The sequence below is a fragment of the Eucyclogobius newberryi genome, unplaced genomic scaffold, assembly GCF_026437365.1.
Source record: "Eucyclogobius newberryi isolate DKJ021-1_F unplaced genomic scaffold, fEucNew1.0.hap1 SCAF_6, whole genome shotgun sequence".
Classification (NCBI taxonomy): Eukaryota; Metazoa; Chordata; class Actinopteri; order Gobiiformes; family Gobiidae; genus Eucyclogobius; species Eucyclogobius newberryi.
The window spans coordinates 18379588-18399665 of NW_027316278.1; the positions used below are offsets into that span (position 1 = coordinate 18379588).

The 20078-nt window shown below is 38.1% G+C and overlaps 2 protein-coding genes across 4 annotated transcripts; one reads left to right on the forward strand and one right to left on the reverse strand.

The window, feature by feature from the left end:
• Nucleotides 1–206: 206 nt before the first annotated feature.
• Nucleotides 207–9064, reverse strand: myo1ha (myosin IHa). 2 transcript variants are annotated; one of them, XM_072433342.1, is made up of 32 exons: nt 8960–9064; nt 6568–6702; nt 6382–6497; nt 5495–5693; nt 5339–5419; nt 5051–5230; nt 4874–4972; nt 4679–4795; nt 4539–4610; nt 4321–4440; nt 4184–4251; nt 4011–4116; nt 3855–3935; nt 3690–3781; nt 3517–3611; nt 3225–3271; nt 3058–3138; nt 2858–2963; nt 2668–2785; nt 2491–2604; nt 2338–2414; nt 2204–2272; nt 2029–2113; nt 1790–1952; nt 1634–1717; nt 1473–1566; nt 1339–1394; nt 1134–1269; nt 972–1042; nt 765–862; nt 592–691; nt 207–521 (listed from the first exon to the last, which is right to left on the reverse strand). In XM_072433342.1, exons 1-32 carry the CDS (start codon nt 8963–8965, stop codon nt 495–497), a joined length of 3093 nt encoding a protein of 1030 aa, XP_072289443.1. In that variant the 5' UTR covers nt 8966–9064; the 3' UTR covers nt 207–494. The 2 variants fall into 2 exon arrangements, with proteins under 2 accessions (XP_072289443.1, XP_072289442.1); XM_072433341.1 differs by having other exon boundaries at nt 2668–2963.
• A 4376-nt stretch (nt 9065–13440) lies between these two features.
• Nucleotides 13441–20070, forward strand: foxn4 (forkhead box N4). 2 transcript variants are annotated; one of them, XM_072433578.1, is made up of 10 exons: nt 13441–14203; nt 14508–14604; nt 17048–17202; nt 17829–17938; nt 18015–18125; nt 18209–18336; nt 18434–18530; nt 18609–18816; nt 18899–19285; nt 19362–20070. In XM_072433578.1, the coding sequence occupies exons 2-10, from the start codon at nt 14528–14530 to the stop codon at nt 19604–19606; spliced, it is 1518 nt and encodes a 505-aa protein (XP_072289679.1). In that variant the 5' UTR covers nt 13441–14203; nt 14508–14527; the 3' UTR covers nt 19607–20070. The 2 variants fall into 2 exon arrangements, with proteins under 2 accessions (XP_072289679.1, XP_072289678.1); XM_072433577.1 differs by lacking the exon at nt 13441–14203 and having other exon boundaries at nt 14491–14604.
• Nucleotides 20071–20078: the final 8 nt, after the last annotated feature.

Sequence of the window (20078 nt, forward strand, 5' to 3'; positions counted from 1 at the left end):
ATGTGGTGGTATTGGTGTTTTCCCAGTTTCAAACAGAAAAAAAACAGACCCTTGCCATCACATTTACAAAGATAAATTGTTTGCACATGATATGGTTGAAATGACAGCGTGTTTGTGTAAAACATTTTTTATATTAATTACTACTTTATCACAAAATAAATTTGTACAATGTTGATTTATTAATTTATTTGCATACTGCCCCTTTCTTCCATACAAAATTATGAAATATATGGCTACTTATAGTACTAAAATCTGAAATCATGCCCTAAATAGTATTTGACACTAAATAAACCAGAACATTAATACTGCAAGAAATGGCAGTATCAATACATTTGTGAGAAATAATGAAATGTAAAATCCATGTTTATAAAACGTTCACTGCGTTCTAAAAGTGCAAGTTTCTGTTTGTGCAGTCTGTAGACATGTTAATCTCTTTCAAATGGGTCTCCTGAAATATGCAGGGCTGTCTTGAGTGTCTCTCCAATTCCCTCACATTACCGTGTCCTGGTCCGTGTGGTAACCTGTGGGGACAAACAGTCCTTCATGTCTACAGCTCTTTAGACACAGCTCTGTCAAACACACAATACTCACCACCATGAGGTGTCCATTCTTGCCCTTGTAAACCATGGGCTCCTGTCCAATGCTGAAGTCCACACCACCCTCTTTGCCTGCCTGGACCTCAGTTTTGATGCTTTGAAAAAATGGTAAATTAGAAGTTGTAACAAACTAGAATTCATTTGAGAATTTCAATACTGAAAACGTACCTCCCTTGAACCACTTTGATGGCATTATGTTTGTTAGCAATAATGCTGAGCTTTGTCAAAAATTCAAACAAGTAGTCACATTGCATGACAAGATCACCCTGAAAAATAACATATTGTATGTTGTGCTCTTTTAAGTCCAATTATCCATTTTACTGCTTTTAACTGCTTGTTCAGTGTTATTAGAGGAGCAAAGATAAACTTGTTTACTTTCTGTTTGGGGTCTTCACAAGTGATATGGAATGCCACAATGCCATCTGTCAAACTGCTGACCGATATCCCTGAGAAGCAACAACTAAATGTTAAATTACAACATGGTCCTTGATATTATATTTTTGTCATTGTGCGGTAACATAAAACTCTAACACTCACCTTTAAGGGACGTGTACAGCACCCTCTGTTTAATCTTGGCTTCCTCCACTAGATATGCAGCCGTCTGTGTGAGGATCATCTGCCTGGGCCTTGGTTTGAATCCATTTCTGTCATATTTTATCACTGGTACACTATACTGAAAAGATAATGACTGTTAGTGGGCCTCTTCACTCTTTTCCTCTTATGTTTACACATTATATAATACCTTAATGTGCTCATTACGAATCATTTGAATGACTCTTGGGTTTATATCTTGTTCATCTGAATAAAAGGAACATCATTGTCAAATAACTCGTATGCTTGAACATTATTCAAAGTCTCAAACATCTTTGCTCTTACTGAGTCTTGTGTCCACAAAAGGTTGCGCAACACTCTGAGGATAACTCTCCTTTTTTCCCTTGAAGAGTGTACTAGCCACAAGTTTCAGTTGAAGCTGAAAATACATATTGCATATTTGTGAGTTACATAAATAAAGTAGTCAGTGAGTGCTGGCGCAGTACCTGAGCTTTTCTCTGTGGTGTGATTCCTCTAACATACTTTCTCACCAAGATTCGGTAGTGAAGTTTCCTCAGTATTTCTGATGTCTGATATGAGCAGTGCTAATTAAAATCATGTACAAAAATCACGTAATTAAATTTTCACATGTAAATTGTTACCTCTGAACACACAGGCGGTGGAGAGTACCATGATGTCTTATCCAAAACAGTTTTTGGCAGATTTTCTTTGAGCCTGCTTAAAAAATGTTGCCTTACAAAAGCTAGGTACTCTGAGTTGTCTGTGGATTTTGCTTGGCCTCTGGTCATGTATCCTTTAATAAACCTGTAAAATAATGCCTTCATTAATATTCAATACAGTAACGTGCCCCTAAATGTATCATAAACAATAATAATCTTACTGTTTGATGACTTTGACAGCCCAGGCTCTTTTTTGTCTCTCTTTTCGAGCTTGGACTCCTCTCCAACAGGTTTCAATCTTTGTGGCTGCACAAATCATTTAGAGGTGGAATATTTAATCAACTACATGATGATAATACAACATACAAATATACAACAAATGCTTGGTTTCATTACCAGCCTCTTTCTGTTTTTTAAACTCTCCTTTTGCTCTGTAACCTCTATATTTAGCCTGGAGCCTTGTAGCTGTAAATAAAAAGGCCTAATTATAGTTAAACATAAAAAAAAAAATACTGTTAAGTTGAACTCACCTAGTTCATGTTTACACTTCTCAAATGCATCTTCTGTTGCATACAATGTTCTTGGGTGACGAATAAAGATTTTGTTTCTTATTAAAAGAAAAAAAGCACAAGCTATACATATTGACTTTTTTTTTTTAACTGATTATTTTAGTCTCCCTTTACCTCCCCATTTTGTACTCATTTGGCAAATAGCCCAGATGCTGAACAAGCACTTCCACGCCCTCAGCTGGGTCCCCTCTCCAGTGAGGCCAGGTGGCTGGACACAGAGGTTTGTACCTAAAACATTTTAATAATGGTAAAACATAAAACATATATACTTATATAAATATAAATTCTGACCTTTGCAGAAACACATCATATCTCCGTCTATAAGCAAAACCAGCCCTTCTGACTCTGAGGTGCTCCATGAGACCCAAATATTTCACCTGGTGTCGGATTAGTGCTTCATCAAACTGCCCTGTGAAAATTATAGTATGCAATTTAATCTTCTGCACATGCACATTATTATGACTGTATGAGAAAAAACTACCTTTTTCCTTAGATTCATTTGATTTCAGGCAGCGTATGTACCAAGCCTCTTTTGCCATGAGGATCTCCGTCAGCTTCAGAAGGCTGCTCTTGAACTGAGTCGCCACCTACAGACACCCACAGGTCATAATCCTTAACCACCTGTCACTCCCATGTGCTCCAGCAGCACAATAGGCTGCTGATGACAGTCAGGTACTCAACTGTTTCAGGTCTTTTCCTGTTTTCTGAGTCTGAAGTCAAGAAGCACTCCTGGATTATAGCATTTTTAGACTGACACATAAGCTATGGGACCAAAAAAGATCAGTAATTGGTCAAATGTATTAATTATCATACTAAATTAGGAAATCTTGCTCTGAACTGGTGCTCACATCTTTAATGTTCCGGTACAGGAGATCATTGTTTTTGTCCAGGAAACCTGGAAAAAGTATAAATCGTTTAAACCGGGTACAATTTCTCTTTTCAAAAATGTTTTCCAGTATTAAAAGTTATTGCCAATGACTGGATAATGTGAACTAAGCATGACATTTTGATTCCAGCCAAAATAAAAAATGAGAATGCTGCAACGGCAGATAGTAAATGGCCAAAATATTGATTGAACTACATTTTTAAATACTAATTACATTGACTATTAAAACCAGTCTAATTTTGAACTTCCTTTACCCACAACACAGTAGGTGACTTCTCCGGCGTAATGCAAAAGACGGAAATCCCCTCTCTCCAAAGTCTTGCGGGTCATTTTGTCTGCCAGTTTGTGTCTGCCCATTAGTGAAATTGAAAAAGTACAGAAAATAAGACACATCTTTGGCCACAACATGGTAAATCACTTGACGTACGTGACAAAATGGGGATGATTTGCCATCTTATCTTCCAGTCGCTCAAGAAAGGTCAGATCAGTGGCCTCTCCGGGCCTAAGACACTCTTCATCCTAAACAAAAAACCTCCTTAAAATCCTCATTGTTTTGTTAACATCTAATTTTAGAGTGAATGAGTTAACAAACCAATATGGCTATGATTCCTCTGTGTTTCTCCTCAACTAGGTCACATATGATCTTGTTATTGAAAAACTGCACAGGCTCCCACTAATAAGTATAGAAACAAATTGTACATAAGAGTTTTCATGACCTCATAACATCATAAATAATAGCAGAGATTACTTCAATTCCCTCTGCTTCATACTCCTCCTGTTCCGCCTTGAGAGTAAGCTGGATGAAAAGTTGCTGGAGTTTCTCATTGCAATAATTAATACAAAACTGTTCAAAGCTATAAGTAAAAATGAAAAAAAGATTAAATGAAAATGAACTACCAAGATAGCAACATTGAACAGTACCTGTTGACATAGAAAACCTCAAATCCATAGATGTCAAGAAGACCTATTACAGTTTTTCGGGAGGGGTCCTGAAGGTGAAAATGGGTTATTATAAATTATACTTTATGCTTGTTCATGAATGATTTGCCATCACTCACTGTGTTCTCCATGGACTCGTTGATCCTGTTGACCAACCAGGTGAAAGTCTGTCCATAAATGGCTTTGGCCAAGGCATCTCTGGCATAGATGGCATGATCAATTGTGAATGGGCTTAGAATCTTTACCAACACAGATATAACCACAGAAATCATTATGCAATGTTTGTTGAAATGTTCGTGATGTATTGTATTTTCCAGCAAAAGGGAAAAACTTCCACCTGATCATTTTTGGCTTCAATCTTCCTAAATGTAAATCCTTCATGGAGTTTTTGAGCTTCAACTCCCAAAAGCTGTGATAACAAACATTGATATGAGATTGATCATTAGCATAACATCAGTTATGTCTTGTATTGCTTACGTTTGACACCCATCGTAGTTCTTCACTGCTGCTACTGAGGGTGGCAAGGCCTTTACCATCAGGAGAAAACTTCAAATTTCCCAGATGAAGAACACTTGCAACAATGGAAAATAAATCCTGAAAAACATGATATTGTGTAAAATGTACTTTTATAGCTTTTTTTTTTTAATAAAATAGCTTTACCACTCAACTTACATTATTGTCACTCTCATTAATGTTGATCACTTGCAGTGCATTTTTGACAGTCTTCCAGTCATTTCTATCATTTATAGAAGGAACAATGGCACATTCTCCCTGTTAAAACAGTACACAGAATGAGGTAAATGCAGACATTATGTTTGCAGTGCTGTCAAAGAAAGAGCACCTACATACCTGTGTCAGATACTTGTAAAGCTGGCAGTCCCTCTCCAGTCCAAGCCGCTGCAGCAGGTCATCCCCTGCACCCTCCACGAGTTGATAGAAAATGTGGAAGTTCCTCTCTCCATGATTTTGGTGCACGACTCGCGATTTCTCAAGAAGGTAATTCAGGATATGGCCTCCGACTGCATCTCCCTATGGGAAGCATCAACAACTCTACAACTTGCAGGACAAAACAACCACTAAATGTACTCTTCATTAAGATCTAATTTAAAAACACTTCAAAGCATCTGGCTTACTGACTTGGCTGTCAAATTGAATATCCATGTATTTCCCAAAGCGACTTGAATTGTCGTTTTTTAGTGTTTTGGCATTTCCAAACGCCTAGAAAAAAAGTATAAAATCAGTCTCATCATTCCTGGTTTCACTCTTGGCATGATGTCACAATGATGTTCTGACCTCCAGCACAGGGTTGGACATGAGCATCTTGTCTCTCACTGTGTTGAGCAGAGTGGTGCTAGGGCAGCTCACGGCATAGTACTGCAGGATCTTCTTAGAGGCCTCCGTCTTTCCCGCTCCACTCTCTCCAGAGATTAGAATAAAGTGGTTGTTGTACTCTGTCAGCATTGTGTGGTAGGCATTGTCAGCCAAGGCATAGCTGTAGTGAGAATGGCTTAATTTAAAAGACTCAGATAAATAAATAGTCATCATGATGGACCAAACCAAAATGTAGAGACAATACAAAACACTATACCAAGGGTTAAGCATAAAACAGAAATACATTCTCAATAGAATGAAATATCTATTAATGAACAACTACTATGAACAGAAGCAGCCAGAATCATTCAAATTTACATAAGACTTCAATCTTAATGCTCCCTGAGGCAAAAATATAGTTTAATTTATTTTTGCATTGTAATCGCTGTTGCATTTTATTTTTATCATTATCATCATAATTATTATTATTATTTAATAATAATAATAATATTATTATATTGTATTTTTTAAATAATGTTTTGCCCGGGGGCTTTATTAGACAGGAAAGGTGAGTATGAAATTGGGGATGTGAGTGAGAGAAGGGAGGAATTGCAGTACAGGATTTGAACTCACAACACTGTAGCCAGCTGCACTTGGAGCCTTAAAACCACTTGACCACCGGCCAGCACATTTGTAAACATTTTGAAATGAATTAATTTTCTACCGCTTGTTCCCGTGAGGTGGTCGCGGGTGATTGGAGCCTATCCCAGTGACTTTGGGCCTTAGGCGGGGTACACCCTGGACAGGGGCCAGCTCGTCGCAGGGTAATTTTGAAATGTACGTTGCATACGGAGCACACAGAGACTCACATGTGAGGTGGTAGTTCAAAAAAGTTAACACCCATGTAGATATCCATTTGTTTCTGGTTGTAAATGTCCAGCTCTTTGTAAGGATTGAGAGATACCAACAAAGTGCCAATGTACGTCTGAAAAAGAAATGACACTGTTAAGAAAAAATGTCCATCTTGACAAAATGAAAATCGCTCAAAGACTCACATAGATAAGGTCATTGCTAAAGCGCTTTTGGAGGTTGTTCATGAAGGCCTCCTCTGTGGTTTCATCCAGAAGAACAAAGTCCTGAATCCCCACACGGTCCCGGGCCGTCAGAGCTCCCTCCATGTTCTGCTGAATCTGTGAGCAGAATTAAAATGTTTATAAGATTTATTTTTGGCTTGTTTTAAATAATTTGGACAGTGGACTGACATATCAGAGAGACACAAGGATAGCAAGATCCTCCCTTTGTGACTATGGAATGAGATATGTGTATATATGTGTAATGTATTGAGGATCATTAATCATTATATATATATATATATATATATATATATATATATATATATATTAATTTGCAAATCCAATATTTATCAAATTCAGATAAAACACCCAGATACTTCAGTGAGTCCAAGATCCCCAGTTGTTTGTTTTGAAAAAAACAACTGACTGCACTAATGATTGAATAACAGTCTCGGTGGGTGGACTGTGGTGAATGCAGGCCTCCAAAAGCACAAATATGGCCGCTGTTTGTTCCATTGAAAAGTGGGGTGTCGAGGTCCTGTGTGCCTTTGAGAACGTGTGAGGTGATTGTGCAGCGAAACAGAAAGTGGCTAATCACTACACAGCACACAGGGACCTTGGCTGACGGCCACTGCAAATGGACTGAGAGGGACCAACACAGCTTCACATTGACGAAGCATAAGAGGAGAAAATTCCAACAATCTGTTTTGCATTTCAGCTCCAACCTTTAGACCAAAGGTTTTTGCCGCTTTTGTTGGTTTTGTATGTTTTTTCTCCTTTCTTTTGAAGCGGAGGCTCTTTGATTGCCAACACTCTCTGTAAAACATTATAAAGATAATCCATTGGATCTAATTGACACAAAGCCCTCCTTCACCTCCCCCTTTGCTCCCCCTGCTCTATCCTCTGCCCATGGCCCTCGATTCTTGAGAAAGGCCAAGTGTTTTTGTCCTGTAAATACCAGAGAGGAGAGACAAAAACGACGTCTTTAAAATGCAGTCTACAATCCATTACACATATTCCCCCTGCATATCCATTCAGTAATTATTCATTAGAAAACATTTAATGTCACAGTGAATTTCACACTAGGCAGTCGAAACACAATGGAAGAGATTTGGCCTATTTTTGGGTGAGAAGTTGGGGGTGCGGGCTGTTCAGAGGAAGGCTGAGGGCGAGGGAGGGTGAGAAGGGGTGCCGTATTTGTCTGATCTGAGAACCTTCGAAACTGGGCCGTCTTGAGACAACGGGGACAGACTTCCACGGTGCAGTAACGGTCCGTGCCCCGCTGCTCGCCCTCACCCAGACAATAGATGCTTGTTCTGGGCAGTGCTGTGTTGTAATTTGGACTTGATTACTCTGCTCACACGGGCCCCACGATGACGAAGAAGGAGGCTAGTCAGAAGAGAGTGTTTTCTTTCACCTGCCAGCCCCACACCCCGAATACTTACACCCCTGTGGGTAACAATAGCCTTCACCCTGTGTCCCCTCCACCCACCCCCCTGTCCCGGAGCCCCCTGCCCGTTTTAAGCCAATGAGACAGGTGAACAATATCATTGAAGGGACCTTTTTGGGGACGTCAGAATCAATCTGACAATGTGATGGTTGCTGTGGAGATGTGGTGGGATATTTGTGACACCGCCTTTTTTCATGGGAACAAACTTTTCTCATGGACATAAAAGCAGACAATAGATATGCTCTACAGTAAAAAAAAAAAGCAGGGTGTGCTGCTCTCAAAAGATTAGGGAATGGTCATCATAATCACTATAAAAAATAAGTTGTTTACTACTTTAGTTCCCTTACATACGTTTAGCTTGTCTTGGTGAATATGTATTATTTACATAAAATAATAAACTTATCACTGAAATCTGCGGAAACAACTGAAACAATGATTATGTAATTAATCCTCCAAGGCCAATGACAGATCAGGTGAGCCTTGCAACTTCAGATTACAGCAATTGTGTTTTAATTAAGAGATGGTCCTGGTTTTGGTCTAGAGTGTCATTGTTGCCTGAGAGTGAGCTCATTTGTGAGAAGAGAAGAAGGCTCTTCTTCTTCTTCCCGGAAAAGAGGGCGGGGGGGACATAACAGCTGTTTAGAGGAAACGTTATGTGAAAGTGCATATCCAAGTGGCTTTTTTCTACGTTTCTTCTGAATTAGTAACATCCTTCAAGATTATTATAATTTCAGTATGATTTATATACTTGGACAACAACAGCCAAATAATCTATTTTATATTAATATAAATAATCTATTTTATATTAATAGGAATGCCTCAATACAATACATAAAAGCATATCCACAAAACTGAAAATAACTCACAAACAATTACAATTAAGACTTGACACAAAAACAAAACAAACACACAGTGTCCTCAAACCTGCATTGTGAGATCTGTTTGGTTCGGTTTTCAGGTGGTCTCTTCTCTCAAGAGAAGTTAGACAGGTCTCCCCCAGTGTCTGCTTGCATCAAGAAAAACAAAAAAGCAAAAAAAAAATACTTAAAACTGATGAAAGTAGCAGTTACAATTTTTTTTCTGCTGCACAATGCTCCAAAGTGTCCCTTTCTGTTTTTTAAGGAGTCGTTCATTTGCCAATGTTCAGAAGAACAGGTTGATGATGTTGCATGTGTACATCAGGTACAAGTCGTGCAGCATGCTTAATCATTCATGTTGTGGGAGGTGGAGGAGCAAGGAGATCTTATTCAGGTCTTACCTGGTATCTGCTCCTCTCTGAGTGTAACATAACGGTGTAGAAACAGGAGCCAAACACTACAAAACAGACACATTCTGCAAACAAAAAATTGTTGTTGTTGCACAAGTTTACTTGCTTGATTCATAAACTCACAGTCCTGCATGTTTGCATTACAAATGTGTTAAAGCAGACTTAAGAGGTTCAGTTTGTTTTAAGTTACATTAAGAGGGACAATGAGTAACATGTGTTTATGCTGTAACCAGGTAACCACCCTCATAAAACACTGGTGTCCGTTTTCTCGCTTCCTATGACCCACATGAAAAAATATCTGGTTTCAAAACTTTTTGGGATTGATTTATGTCACTGCTATCAGCAAATTGGCTTGAACTGTGTCTTCAACTTATTTAAATAATTCACTGACCACTCCACGGAAGCTGAACAGGTTACCTGCTACAAAACTCCACCTCTCCTGACCATTTCTGCAGCAATGCTTGTCCAATCCTAACAAGCTTTCAGATACCCACTGGGCTCTGATTCAGCACGAGACCCGCCAAATCCAATTACACAGGAGTCAGAGAGGTTGATTTTTCTTATTAGAGATGCCATGCTGAGAATGAGAGCTGATGATAAACACACATCTTGCCACACCACCCCCCTCTCACTCAACCTTATTTTGTCTCCATTTCACACTTTCCCTCCCTTTATTTCTCCATCTCTTCCTATCTAATTCCTCTTTCCCAAAGATGGTCTTTCTTCTCTTGTGTCATTCTTTGCATAACCCCTTCTTTCATAGTCCATTATTCTAATTTTTCAGAGTAGCATAACAAAAGCTGGCCACATCATAGTTTTATTTTCAATCTGCTAGCTTAATAACACTAAAAATATACATTAATTTAATAAAATATTTTAACAGATTCAAACTGTGCAATGTGTGCATTTAGACTATGTTTTTTAAGAAGTCATTGCTCAAATGGTTTGCACCAATATAAGACCAATTGAAGTGATTTCCTAAGTGCCAGCTTTATGGACATGTACATGCTGTGCCAAATAAAGCTTTTAAAGGTTTTCTAAAACTAGACTATTTTCCACTTATTTAGCTGTGAAAACAAAGTGAACTTTGCGCAAACATTTCCTTTTTGTTCACTCAAAAGCGTTGACACAGACTGTTTTGGTATTGGCCCTGTTCAAAGAGAGGTCAACCCCTCCAAAACTAAAGATTAAAAGCTCATCTCTTTGCTTTGACACAAAGGGTGAAGTTCAGTCCAATAAATTCACATTTTATGTGTGCTTAGCACTTAGCCACTTTACCACTATGATAATAGCAAGAAATGGAACAGAACAACTTAAAATGCAATTGCTTTGTATATTGAGCTCATTGAAAGGAATATTACATTATATTTATACACTTTTTCAAATCTGCAATCTGCTTTACAGGCTTGACAAGCCTCTCATTACTCATTATTCATTCACTACTCAGTGGTGGAAAGGAACATAAGTGGCCACAGCTGCCCTGGGGTAGAGTGGCATACAACATAGCCAATCTGTGCCATTTCAACCCCAACCAACCACTCACACAGGGCAAGGAGTATGAAGCTTCTTGTCCAAGGACACAACAATTATATGCACTGGTTGGAACTCGGCTCAAACTGCCGACCTTTGGATTTGTGTTGCTTTTTACATTTCAGATATGCCATCTTGGATCATGTTAGGAAGAGAGGTGGTGTTGTGCTCTTTAAGTGGTAGATGAAATAATTCTGTGCAATAGCATTATTTAAGTTATTATTAAAAGGATTATTTTGGAAGGGTTAATATTTGACAGTGGTCACTCTGGGTAAAGACCATTGTTTAGTATATCTATGTTTCTTATACAGTTTCATTTGATGTTAAATATCTTTTCATTTTTGCTGTGTAGCCAATGTCCATACATGTGCATCACAGTAGGTTTACATGACATAAGAGCCCATTCTTAAAGTAGCTCTGTGTTTGGGCAAACACACAAGCCACAGATATTGGTCACCATTTATGCTAGTATCTGTGGTAAATATTCATAATAGTTTTACATCAGTCAAGTGGCAGTTTGTGGAGGCAAATACAAAGAAAAAGTTAGTTTGTGTCAGAGTTAAAATTGTCTGACAAGCTACTTTATTTCAGCTCACCTTAGAGCGTTGCTGTACTGATGTGACCTAAAATATGAAGCTCAATGGACGAATACTAAGAGTAATGTGATACTGGAGGTTCCTGTACAGGCCGTTTGTCATCTGCCAGAGATGACAAACGGTTGGATCAGCTGGAGGGAATTGAGAAAATCTGTGCTTACAACTTGGAAAGAACTGGTCAAAACATACAAACTAAACATAGATCCTGAAATCTTAAGCCTTCAATTTTATCAAGCTTCAAACAGCACCAAACTGAAACTTAAAGTCTGGATTACAAAAGATATAAAAGTTATTTACAAATAAGGAGTTATTATAACCAAGAAATTCAACAAAACAATGACCATTAAAAACCTTCTGACTGATATTTTTATTATGGCATATAAATAAGTAAATATATTAAAAAATAAATATTTTTAATACATTTATTTTGACCGACAAAGAATAGGAAAATTATATTTTCCTATTCTTCAACATAACATTGTATATATTATATACAGTGTTATGTTGGAAAATTAATCACATTTATAACAGTCACGGTGCTCACATTTCCCAAGGAAATACTAGTTGCTGGAGAAATGGTGGTTGCCTAGTGGCTCACCATTACCATGTGGGACCACTTTTAAAATCACTCTTTAACTGTGTTTTTGTTGTTGTTGTTGTTGTTGTTTAACTTTAGCTAGCTAAAATGTACGTGTTAATTAACAGTTGTGTCGGGTCTTTTTGCACAAATATGTTGCTCCTATCTATGGACAACTGACAATAAACCCTAAATGTCTATATTTATTTATTGATCTTAAACATGACTTAGTCTATCCTACGTCCAGGCCGTTTTTCTGTTGTTGTAGGCTAACCTTGCGGGCTTTAGGACCTTTACATTTGGCTCTGGGAGGATGGCCTTGTTTTTGTCCGTTACGTTCATGCATGTAATCATTGATCGAGTCTATTGTGCCGATCCACCATCTGTGGGCTCTCAAGGGACGGTCTCTTCTGTCAGCGCCGTCACCTTTCATGTCTACCTGCATTCTGAGCTTACATTGAGCCTATAGCATTTTCATGTGCATAGTAAACTAGTCTACATACAGCACATTTACATTATACAATAGGCTATTTATTAAAGTATTGTGTGGCCTGTTATGAGTAGGCTATAAAAAGAAAAGAAAAGCCCAACCAGGGACGGGAATTGAACTTGCTATTTGGCTATTCATGGATTTTGGCTACCTGTTGTATGGAACATTTAGAATTATTTTAGTTTTTCCCAATAAACATATATAAGATGTGTTTTTTTTAAATTGTTGATCACTATGACTATGTCTTTGTTTTTTGTTTTTACTCAAACTCTTGGATATGCATTGGTAGAAAAAGTACTCAGTTGTGTTAAAACGTTGACCTACAGATAGAAGCAAAAACATTACTCAATGTTTTTGAGAATGAATAAACATTGAGTAATGTGCTAATTTTGGGTCAACAGATAACAGAAGCAACTAAACTAATTTTGTAATATTTTTCTTATTTTAATAGGCCTATATTTTTGTCATGACAAGTACTTTTTGCCCTACATTTCAGCCCAGTTCCAAAATGTCGTCAATACCTGCTCTCAATTAGTGATGTACAAATTATCCACGGTAAATAGTAGTTTACAGATGACCACATATTAAATACAATAGGCTACGTTTACTTTTGTACTTTGTTACTTCCCACCACTGGATATGCATCGCATCAGCTGTAAGCTTTGTTTTATATCAATAATATAATAAAATAGGCTGCCTATACAAATCCACTTAATGAAGAATTATGTGGAAATAGTCAACAGAATGGCAAGAACGGCCATTATTGTTTGGATTTTAAGTCAAACTGCTGGGACACAGGTCTGTTAATGACGCAAAACGGTGAGACTATTTGTCCTATTTACATTCTCTGTTTTCTCAACTTTTGATGTGTATGCGCGCCTTTACCGCCTCCCGCTGAAGCCCCCGGCCCCCGGCCCCCAGGCCCCCAGGCCCTCCCTTAACGCGCCAGCCCAGCTCCTTTTCCCACTGCTCAAAGGAGCGGGACGCGGCCACAGCGGCGGGAAGCAAATGATCTCCAAGCACTTCCCTTCAAACAAAGTTCAGTCACAAACGCAGATGCCACTGCAAGTGACAACATCCCCTTCTCTCACGTCAGGAGAGATTCTACCTGGAGTGACTGGAAAAGGGAATAAGACTACGAATTACAAAAAGAAGACTGCTTTTCCACCAGGTTAATGCATAGAGTTAACAATAGTTTATTTTTAAATGATTCACTTAACGTAGAATTAGGAAAGCTATAGCTAATCACGCTAACACGCAAAAGACGCACCTGGATTTCCAAAGGCAATCGGAAGTAACACGCGCGTAAACTCCTCATCAGTTTATGGACTGGTCAATGGGACTTTACCCTGGTGCAAGCTTCACGATCACTGACCAGAGGCTGGTGAATTGGATGTAATGTTAGTTTTGCGGATGCACTAAAGGAATACACAGAAATCGTTGTACATACTTAAAGAACATTACACATTTCAGGCCAGTTTGTAGCTTACGCCTCGCTGTCAGCAGCAGACTGCTGTAGCAGCTGTCAGACTTCACAGGACCCTGGGGCGAATGGGAGCCCCCTCGAGGTCAGCACTGCGCATGTCAGAGTGCTGGACAGCTCCAAAGAGGGAAATTTAAAAACGGTTTTGGAGCATCAGGGACAACACACAGAATACAGTACAGGGGCTCACAAGCGACTCACACAACCTGCATTATCACCACAAAGGTACGTTTTAAAACTTATCATTTATCATTATCAATGTAGATAGAATAAACATAGGCCACTGCACTTTAAATAGCCTACATGTAAATTACTGTAATGCAATAAAATATACCACAACAAACAAAATGTACTAGCCTGTTAACCACATTGTTTGTAATCATCTTAACAACTGTTTTTCATTCTAGTAATAATTACAAGTTTTTGTTGTGCTTTGTTTTTATTTTAAAACTGCAAATTGGCACACAAGTTTTGGAGGATTTTTGACAGAAACACATGTATGTAGCATTTATTTATTTTATTATTTTAGAACACTACCCATCACAGGAAATGATAGAAGGTAGGATCACCAGGATGTCAGGAATTATGGAAAATGCTGGGCATCATCCATCTCCCCAGGACTACAGGTAATATGCTCAGCTTATCTTGGATGTACTTAAAAAAAACTTAAGATGCATTTGTGCACGCACGTATACACTACACACACACACACACACACACACATATATATATATATATACACATATATATATATATATATATATATACATATATATATATATATATATATACATATATATATATATATACACATATATACATATATATATACACATATATACATATATATATATATACACATATATATATATATATATATATATATATATATATATATATATATTTGAGCTCAAATATATATATATATATATATATATATATTTGAGCTCATATATATATATATATATATATTTGAGCTCAAATATATATATATATATATATTTGAGCTCAAATATATATATATATATATATATATATTTGAGCTCAAATATATATATATATATATATATATATTTGAGCTCAAATATATATATATATATATATATATATATATATATTTGAGCTCAAATATATATTTGAGCTCAAATATATATATATATATATATATTTGAGCTCAAGATGTTTGGACAGTTCTTTTGTGTATGCAAAGAGGTTAAAAGAAGAGCTGTAAAATCCTTCAGAATAAATGATTTGGGGTCTGAATGGATCTGTCAGAAGGCATCAGCTCTGTTTACACTCCTGCTGTCGAAACTAGGAGGGTTGAGCTTGTAGGATGGTCTGCTCTCGGCGACAGGGTGACCGAGGTCACCAGTGTGAATCCCAATTACCGTAGAAAAAGGGTGATGCAAATCCTACACCACAGTTTACAGATAGCTGATAAGGCAGTATCCACATGTTTGGTGTGTGTGTTTTTATAACGTAGTTTGAAGGAGCCCAGGTCTAGATCCAAATAGATTAAAAATTATAAGATCATTGTCAAGCAGTCCAGTTTGTTTGATCAAAACATTTACATAAATGCTCTTCTGGAATCACTTCTGATCATTCCCATGCATGTATTAAGTAGCATATTTTTCTGATGCAATCCTGTCAATTTATTCACAGAATCTACTGTTTTCATACTAAAATTTCACAAATCCTACTGATAAATCTGATAAACGAAACTATTCAGATAGAATAGTCATTTTCAAATGAAAATAATTTTATTAATGTTTTAATTTATTTAATATTTGGCATATTATTTATGCTATAGAGCCACGATCATTCTAAAACTCCTGTTCATGAGTTATTATTTTGTTCAGTATCAATACTTGTTCAACTGAGAATCTAGTTTCAATACTAGATTTAATTGTAATTTTGATCAGTGTAACGATGCTTTTTACAACTCTAAAGACGATATTTGTTTGTAACAGTCAGCGTGTATTTCTGGATATGCAGCAAAGATATAAACAAAGAGCTATCATATATGACAGATGACTACAGATGTGCATTTGAGTATGTTATTAGACAATCGCCTGTAGTAAATTGTTCATCACTTCAGTTAAACAAACACAAGGTGTCCAAAGTCCTGGTTGCAGAGAAGTCACAGAGGCATGGAACCTAAACTAGATTTACAAATTTTGGCCTGGGGCTCTATTTTAGGAGTGGTGGGGGGCACTGGATGGGAGGGAGGGGTACTTTGGGGGTTAGAGATTGGAAAGGGACAGGGGAGCAGATGGCATCATTATTTGTCTCTCTTATGTGAGGGCTGTCATTCCAACAGATTAATGCAGGGGGCGGCTAAAGAAAAGAAACGACAGAAACAATCAAGGAAGGGTCTGGTCGAGACAATAGAGCCACGTGCCACTGGGCAGATTTGTCGTTTGGAACACAATAGGTGATCATTTTTCAATAGACGGGGCCAACTGTTGCAGGCAGCATGTGCTGCTGCTCTGTATTTCAAACGATCTCATTCGTTGTTTACTTATGATTCAGCCAATGGTTAAGGCGAAATTGTGGTCACCTGACAGGGTTGGACTTTTTTTCATTATGGGGGTGGGGGGGTCCTTGACAAACCCTTTTAGTAACTGAATTGTATGTGTTGTCATAGTAACCCCAATTACTAAACCCTTGTGCACAAGTACGTGCACTAAGACTGGAGAGGGCTCTAAAGGTCTGAACTCTTAACGCATTTTTATTGTTAAAAACAAGTATGTTTCATTACAGTGTATATACTTTAACAATGTAAGAATAAACTAAAATAGTTGTATTTATATGAATGGTTTGTTTAACTGGTTCAATCATCATACTGTTTAACTGTCACTTCTTCTTAATCTCCTTATGGTAATTTTAATGGCATGTCTAATTTGGTTTCCTTAAGTAGATTTCCCCCCGAATATTTTAGATCTTTAAGCGTAATTTTACATACAAGTTGTGAAATTAAACTTAATGAAGACTCTACACCTAAGTCTATCAATGTGTCAATAAAGGCTGAGAAGACATTTTAACCCCTCACCCCCTTGTCTCTGGCAGACTCCTGACCACAGACCCCTCCCAGCTCAGAGAAGAGGACCTCCCTGGGGACCTGCAGTCTCTGTCATGGCTTACCTCGGTGGATGTGCCCCGGTTACAGCAGATGGTTGATGGCAGAGACCACACCAACGGCAGTTTGTTGCAGCAACAGACAGGTGAGGTGACAAGGATGTGCAGTATTTAAAAATTAGCAGCTGCTCTGAACAAACCAATCTGGAAGCTCACTAGGATCTTTAATAAATCTGAAATGTAAACCAGGGACGGGAGTTGAAAATTAGCACTGGCTATAAACTTTGTATGCATCACATCGGCTGCAAGCTTTGTTTTGTAACTATGTATGATTGCATTGTCCCTGTCAAATAAATAAATAATAAAATAAATAAAAACACCCCAATGCTTTGTAACTGCAGCAAATATTATTATAACAAGTCCTTAATTTTAAACTTTGAATGTAGGGCTGAGCAATATGGTGATACAAATTCAATTGTGAACTCATTTCTTTGAGAATCTGCTGTTTTGGTCTCATGAATGCAGCTCTATTCTCAAATAGACACTTTTCCCCGCCCAAACCTCCTATTGGTCAGTCTCAGCAATGCTTTGAGTGAGTGACAGGTGGATTTTACCAACTGCAATGCAAAGTGTGAACTTTTCAATTAAGCAGAAAAATCAGGCATTAAGTTACCTCACTTTTACGTGAATTGTGATCAAATCTAAATTGTGATCTAGCTCAAGAAAATTGTGATATTATGCCTACCCCTAGTTTAACGGTTTGTTTTTATAGCTCAGATAAACAGCGTGTCCATGACTGGACAAAGCTCCTTGCTTCATCTTCAGAGCAACATGCAGCACAGCCCCCTGGGAATCAGCATCATCAACAGCCACAGTGGAAGTGTGAGTTCACTCAGTCCGTTTTTGTTTTGCAAATCATGTTTGAATTTGACTAAATTATACTGTTTACTCTTTGCAGATGTCTCCATTCTCGATGAGTAGTGTTCCTTCACCTGGATACCAATGCCCTACCTCAGTTTATCAGCCGACACAACAGCAGGGCTATTCACTAGCTCAGAGTGGACAACAGGTACAGTGATAACAAAGTAAATTGACAACAATATGTAAAAATGTAATCATTTAAATGTTCAAGCCTATTTTTTTATATTTCAGTGTTCAGCTGGTGGATTATACAACAATGTTTCTTTTGCCAACCAAAGTATCTACACTCAACCCCGCCTTGCTCCTCAAGAACAAGAACTGCAGCCAAAAACATTTCCCAAACCCATTTACTCTTACAGGTAAAATCTTATTACAAGGAATAATACTCTAAATACTGACTACTATTGTTGTAGAATTGTAAATCTCACTTGTGTATGTGTTGTTGTTTTTTTTAAGTTGTTTGATTGCTATGGCATTGAAAAACAGCAAAACTGGCAGCCTGCCAGTTAGTGAGATCTATAGCTTTATGAAGGAACACTTTCCCTATTTTAAGGTATACAATAATCGTTAAAGATATAAAGGAAATGTATAAGTTATTTTAACTATTGAGTATTTTTTTGTTTATCTGCAGACTGCACCTGATGGCTGGAAAAATTCAGTGAGACATAACCTGTCTTTAAATAAATGCTTTGAAAAAGTTGAGAACAAGGCAAGCAGCTCATCTCGCAAAGGTTGCCTTTGGGCACTGAACCCTGCCAAAATTGACAAGATGGAGGAAGAGATGCAGAAGTGGAAACGTAAGGATCTTCCAGCTATCCGCCGCAGCATGGCTAACCCTGGTAAGAACTTTAAACTACACTGCGGTTATCACAGCAAATACAATATGGGATGTATGCAATGACAGGCTTGTATTGTGCGCAGATGAACTGGATAAATTGATCACTGACCGTCCTGAAAACTGCAGACGTAAAGTTTTAGATCCTAGCATGACCCGGCTGCCCACTGGTACCTCTGTCCTCCCATTGGTCGCTCCAACGCACCTGCAGTGTCAACCTATTGTCACTTTGTCGCTGCCCTGTTTGCCAATGCACCAGCACCACCAGCTCCACTCAAAGCTGCAGGCTCGACTACAGCCCATGTCCCCTGCCCCAGCCCAGACCCCGCCTCTTCATGTAGTCCCCGATGTCTCCCACAGTCCACTTGCCCACCAGCCAACCAAACCACCAGAAGACTTTTACTCTGTGCAGGCCGACACACACACAGAAGTAGACACACTGGATCCGAGCATCATGGACTTTGCTTTTCAAGGTAAAAATAGCCATATAGTATGAACTGACCTGCAGCTATGGCAACATGATAATCAACCTCTTAATGCTTTCTACAGGTAATATATGGGAAGAAATGAAGGATGACAGCTTTAACTTGGACGCACTGGGCAGCTTCAGTAACTCTCCACTGCGACTTTCAGACTGTGACCTGGGATCAGCAGGTGTCTCTCTGGGTACCAACACATCAAACCTGCCTGATGTGCAAGTTACCGGCCTATACACGTCATATCCGCCCCAGGAGCCCCCTTCCTCTCAGTACATGAGCACAAGTGCAACCAGCAAACCCATCATCTTGCTTTGAAATCACTGAAAGAAGACTCAAAGATGAACTGTCTCCAGCAGTCACCCTGCAGAACACAAACAGGTCATCATTGGATGGAGGACATTTTTGAAAAGCCGTCAAGTTAAGGTGGTGGGGTGACTTAAAATATAAAATAATTAACTGTATTTTACAGAAACTGTTGCAATGCAAGTAAATATACTTTTAAGTGATCAACTGTTCTGCATTTAATAGTCCTGCCATTCTGTACCCTGGTGTGAACCGTTTACCATTGTATTGTGCTAGATTCATTTGCTGTTTTCGTATTTATATTTATAAAACCAACTGGTGGGAGAAAGGTATTTTTTATCACTCTTTTGTAAATATTTGAATATTTCACAAAAAGCTTTGTATTTAATTGCTGTGTCTCACTGCCCACTGTAGGTCAAGTGAGACTGAGTCCATGATTTTACGCGTTACTCTGTTAACTGTGTAAACCATTCAAAGAAGAAAT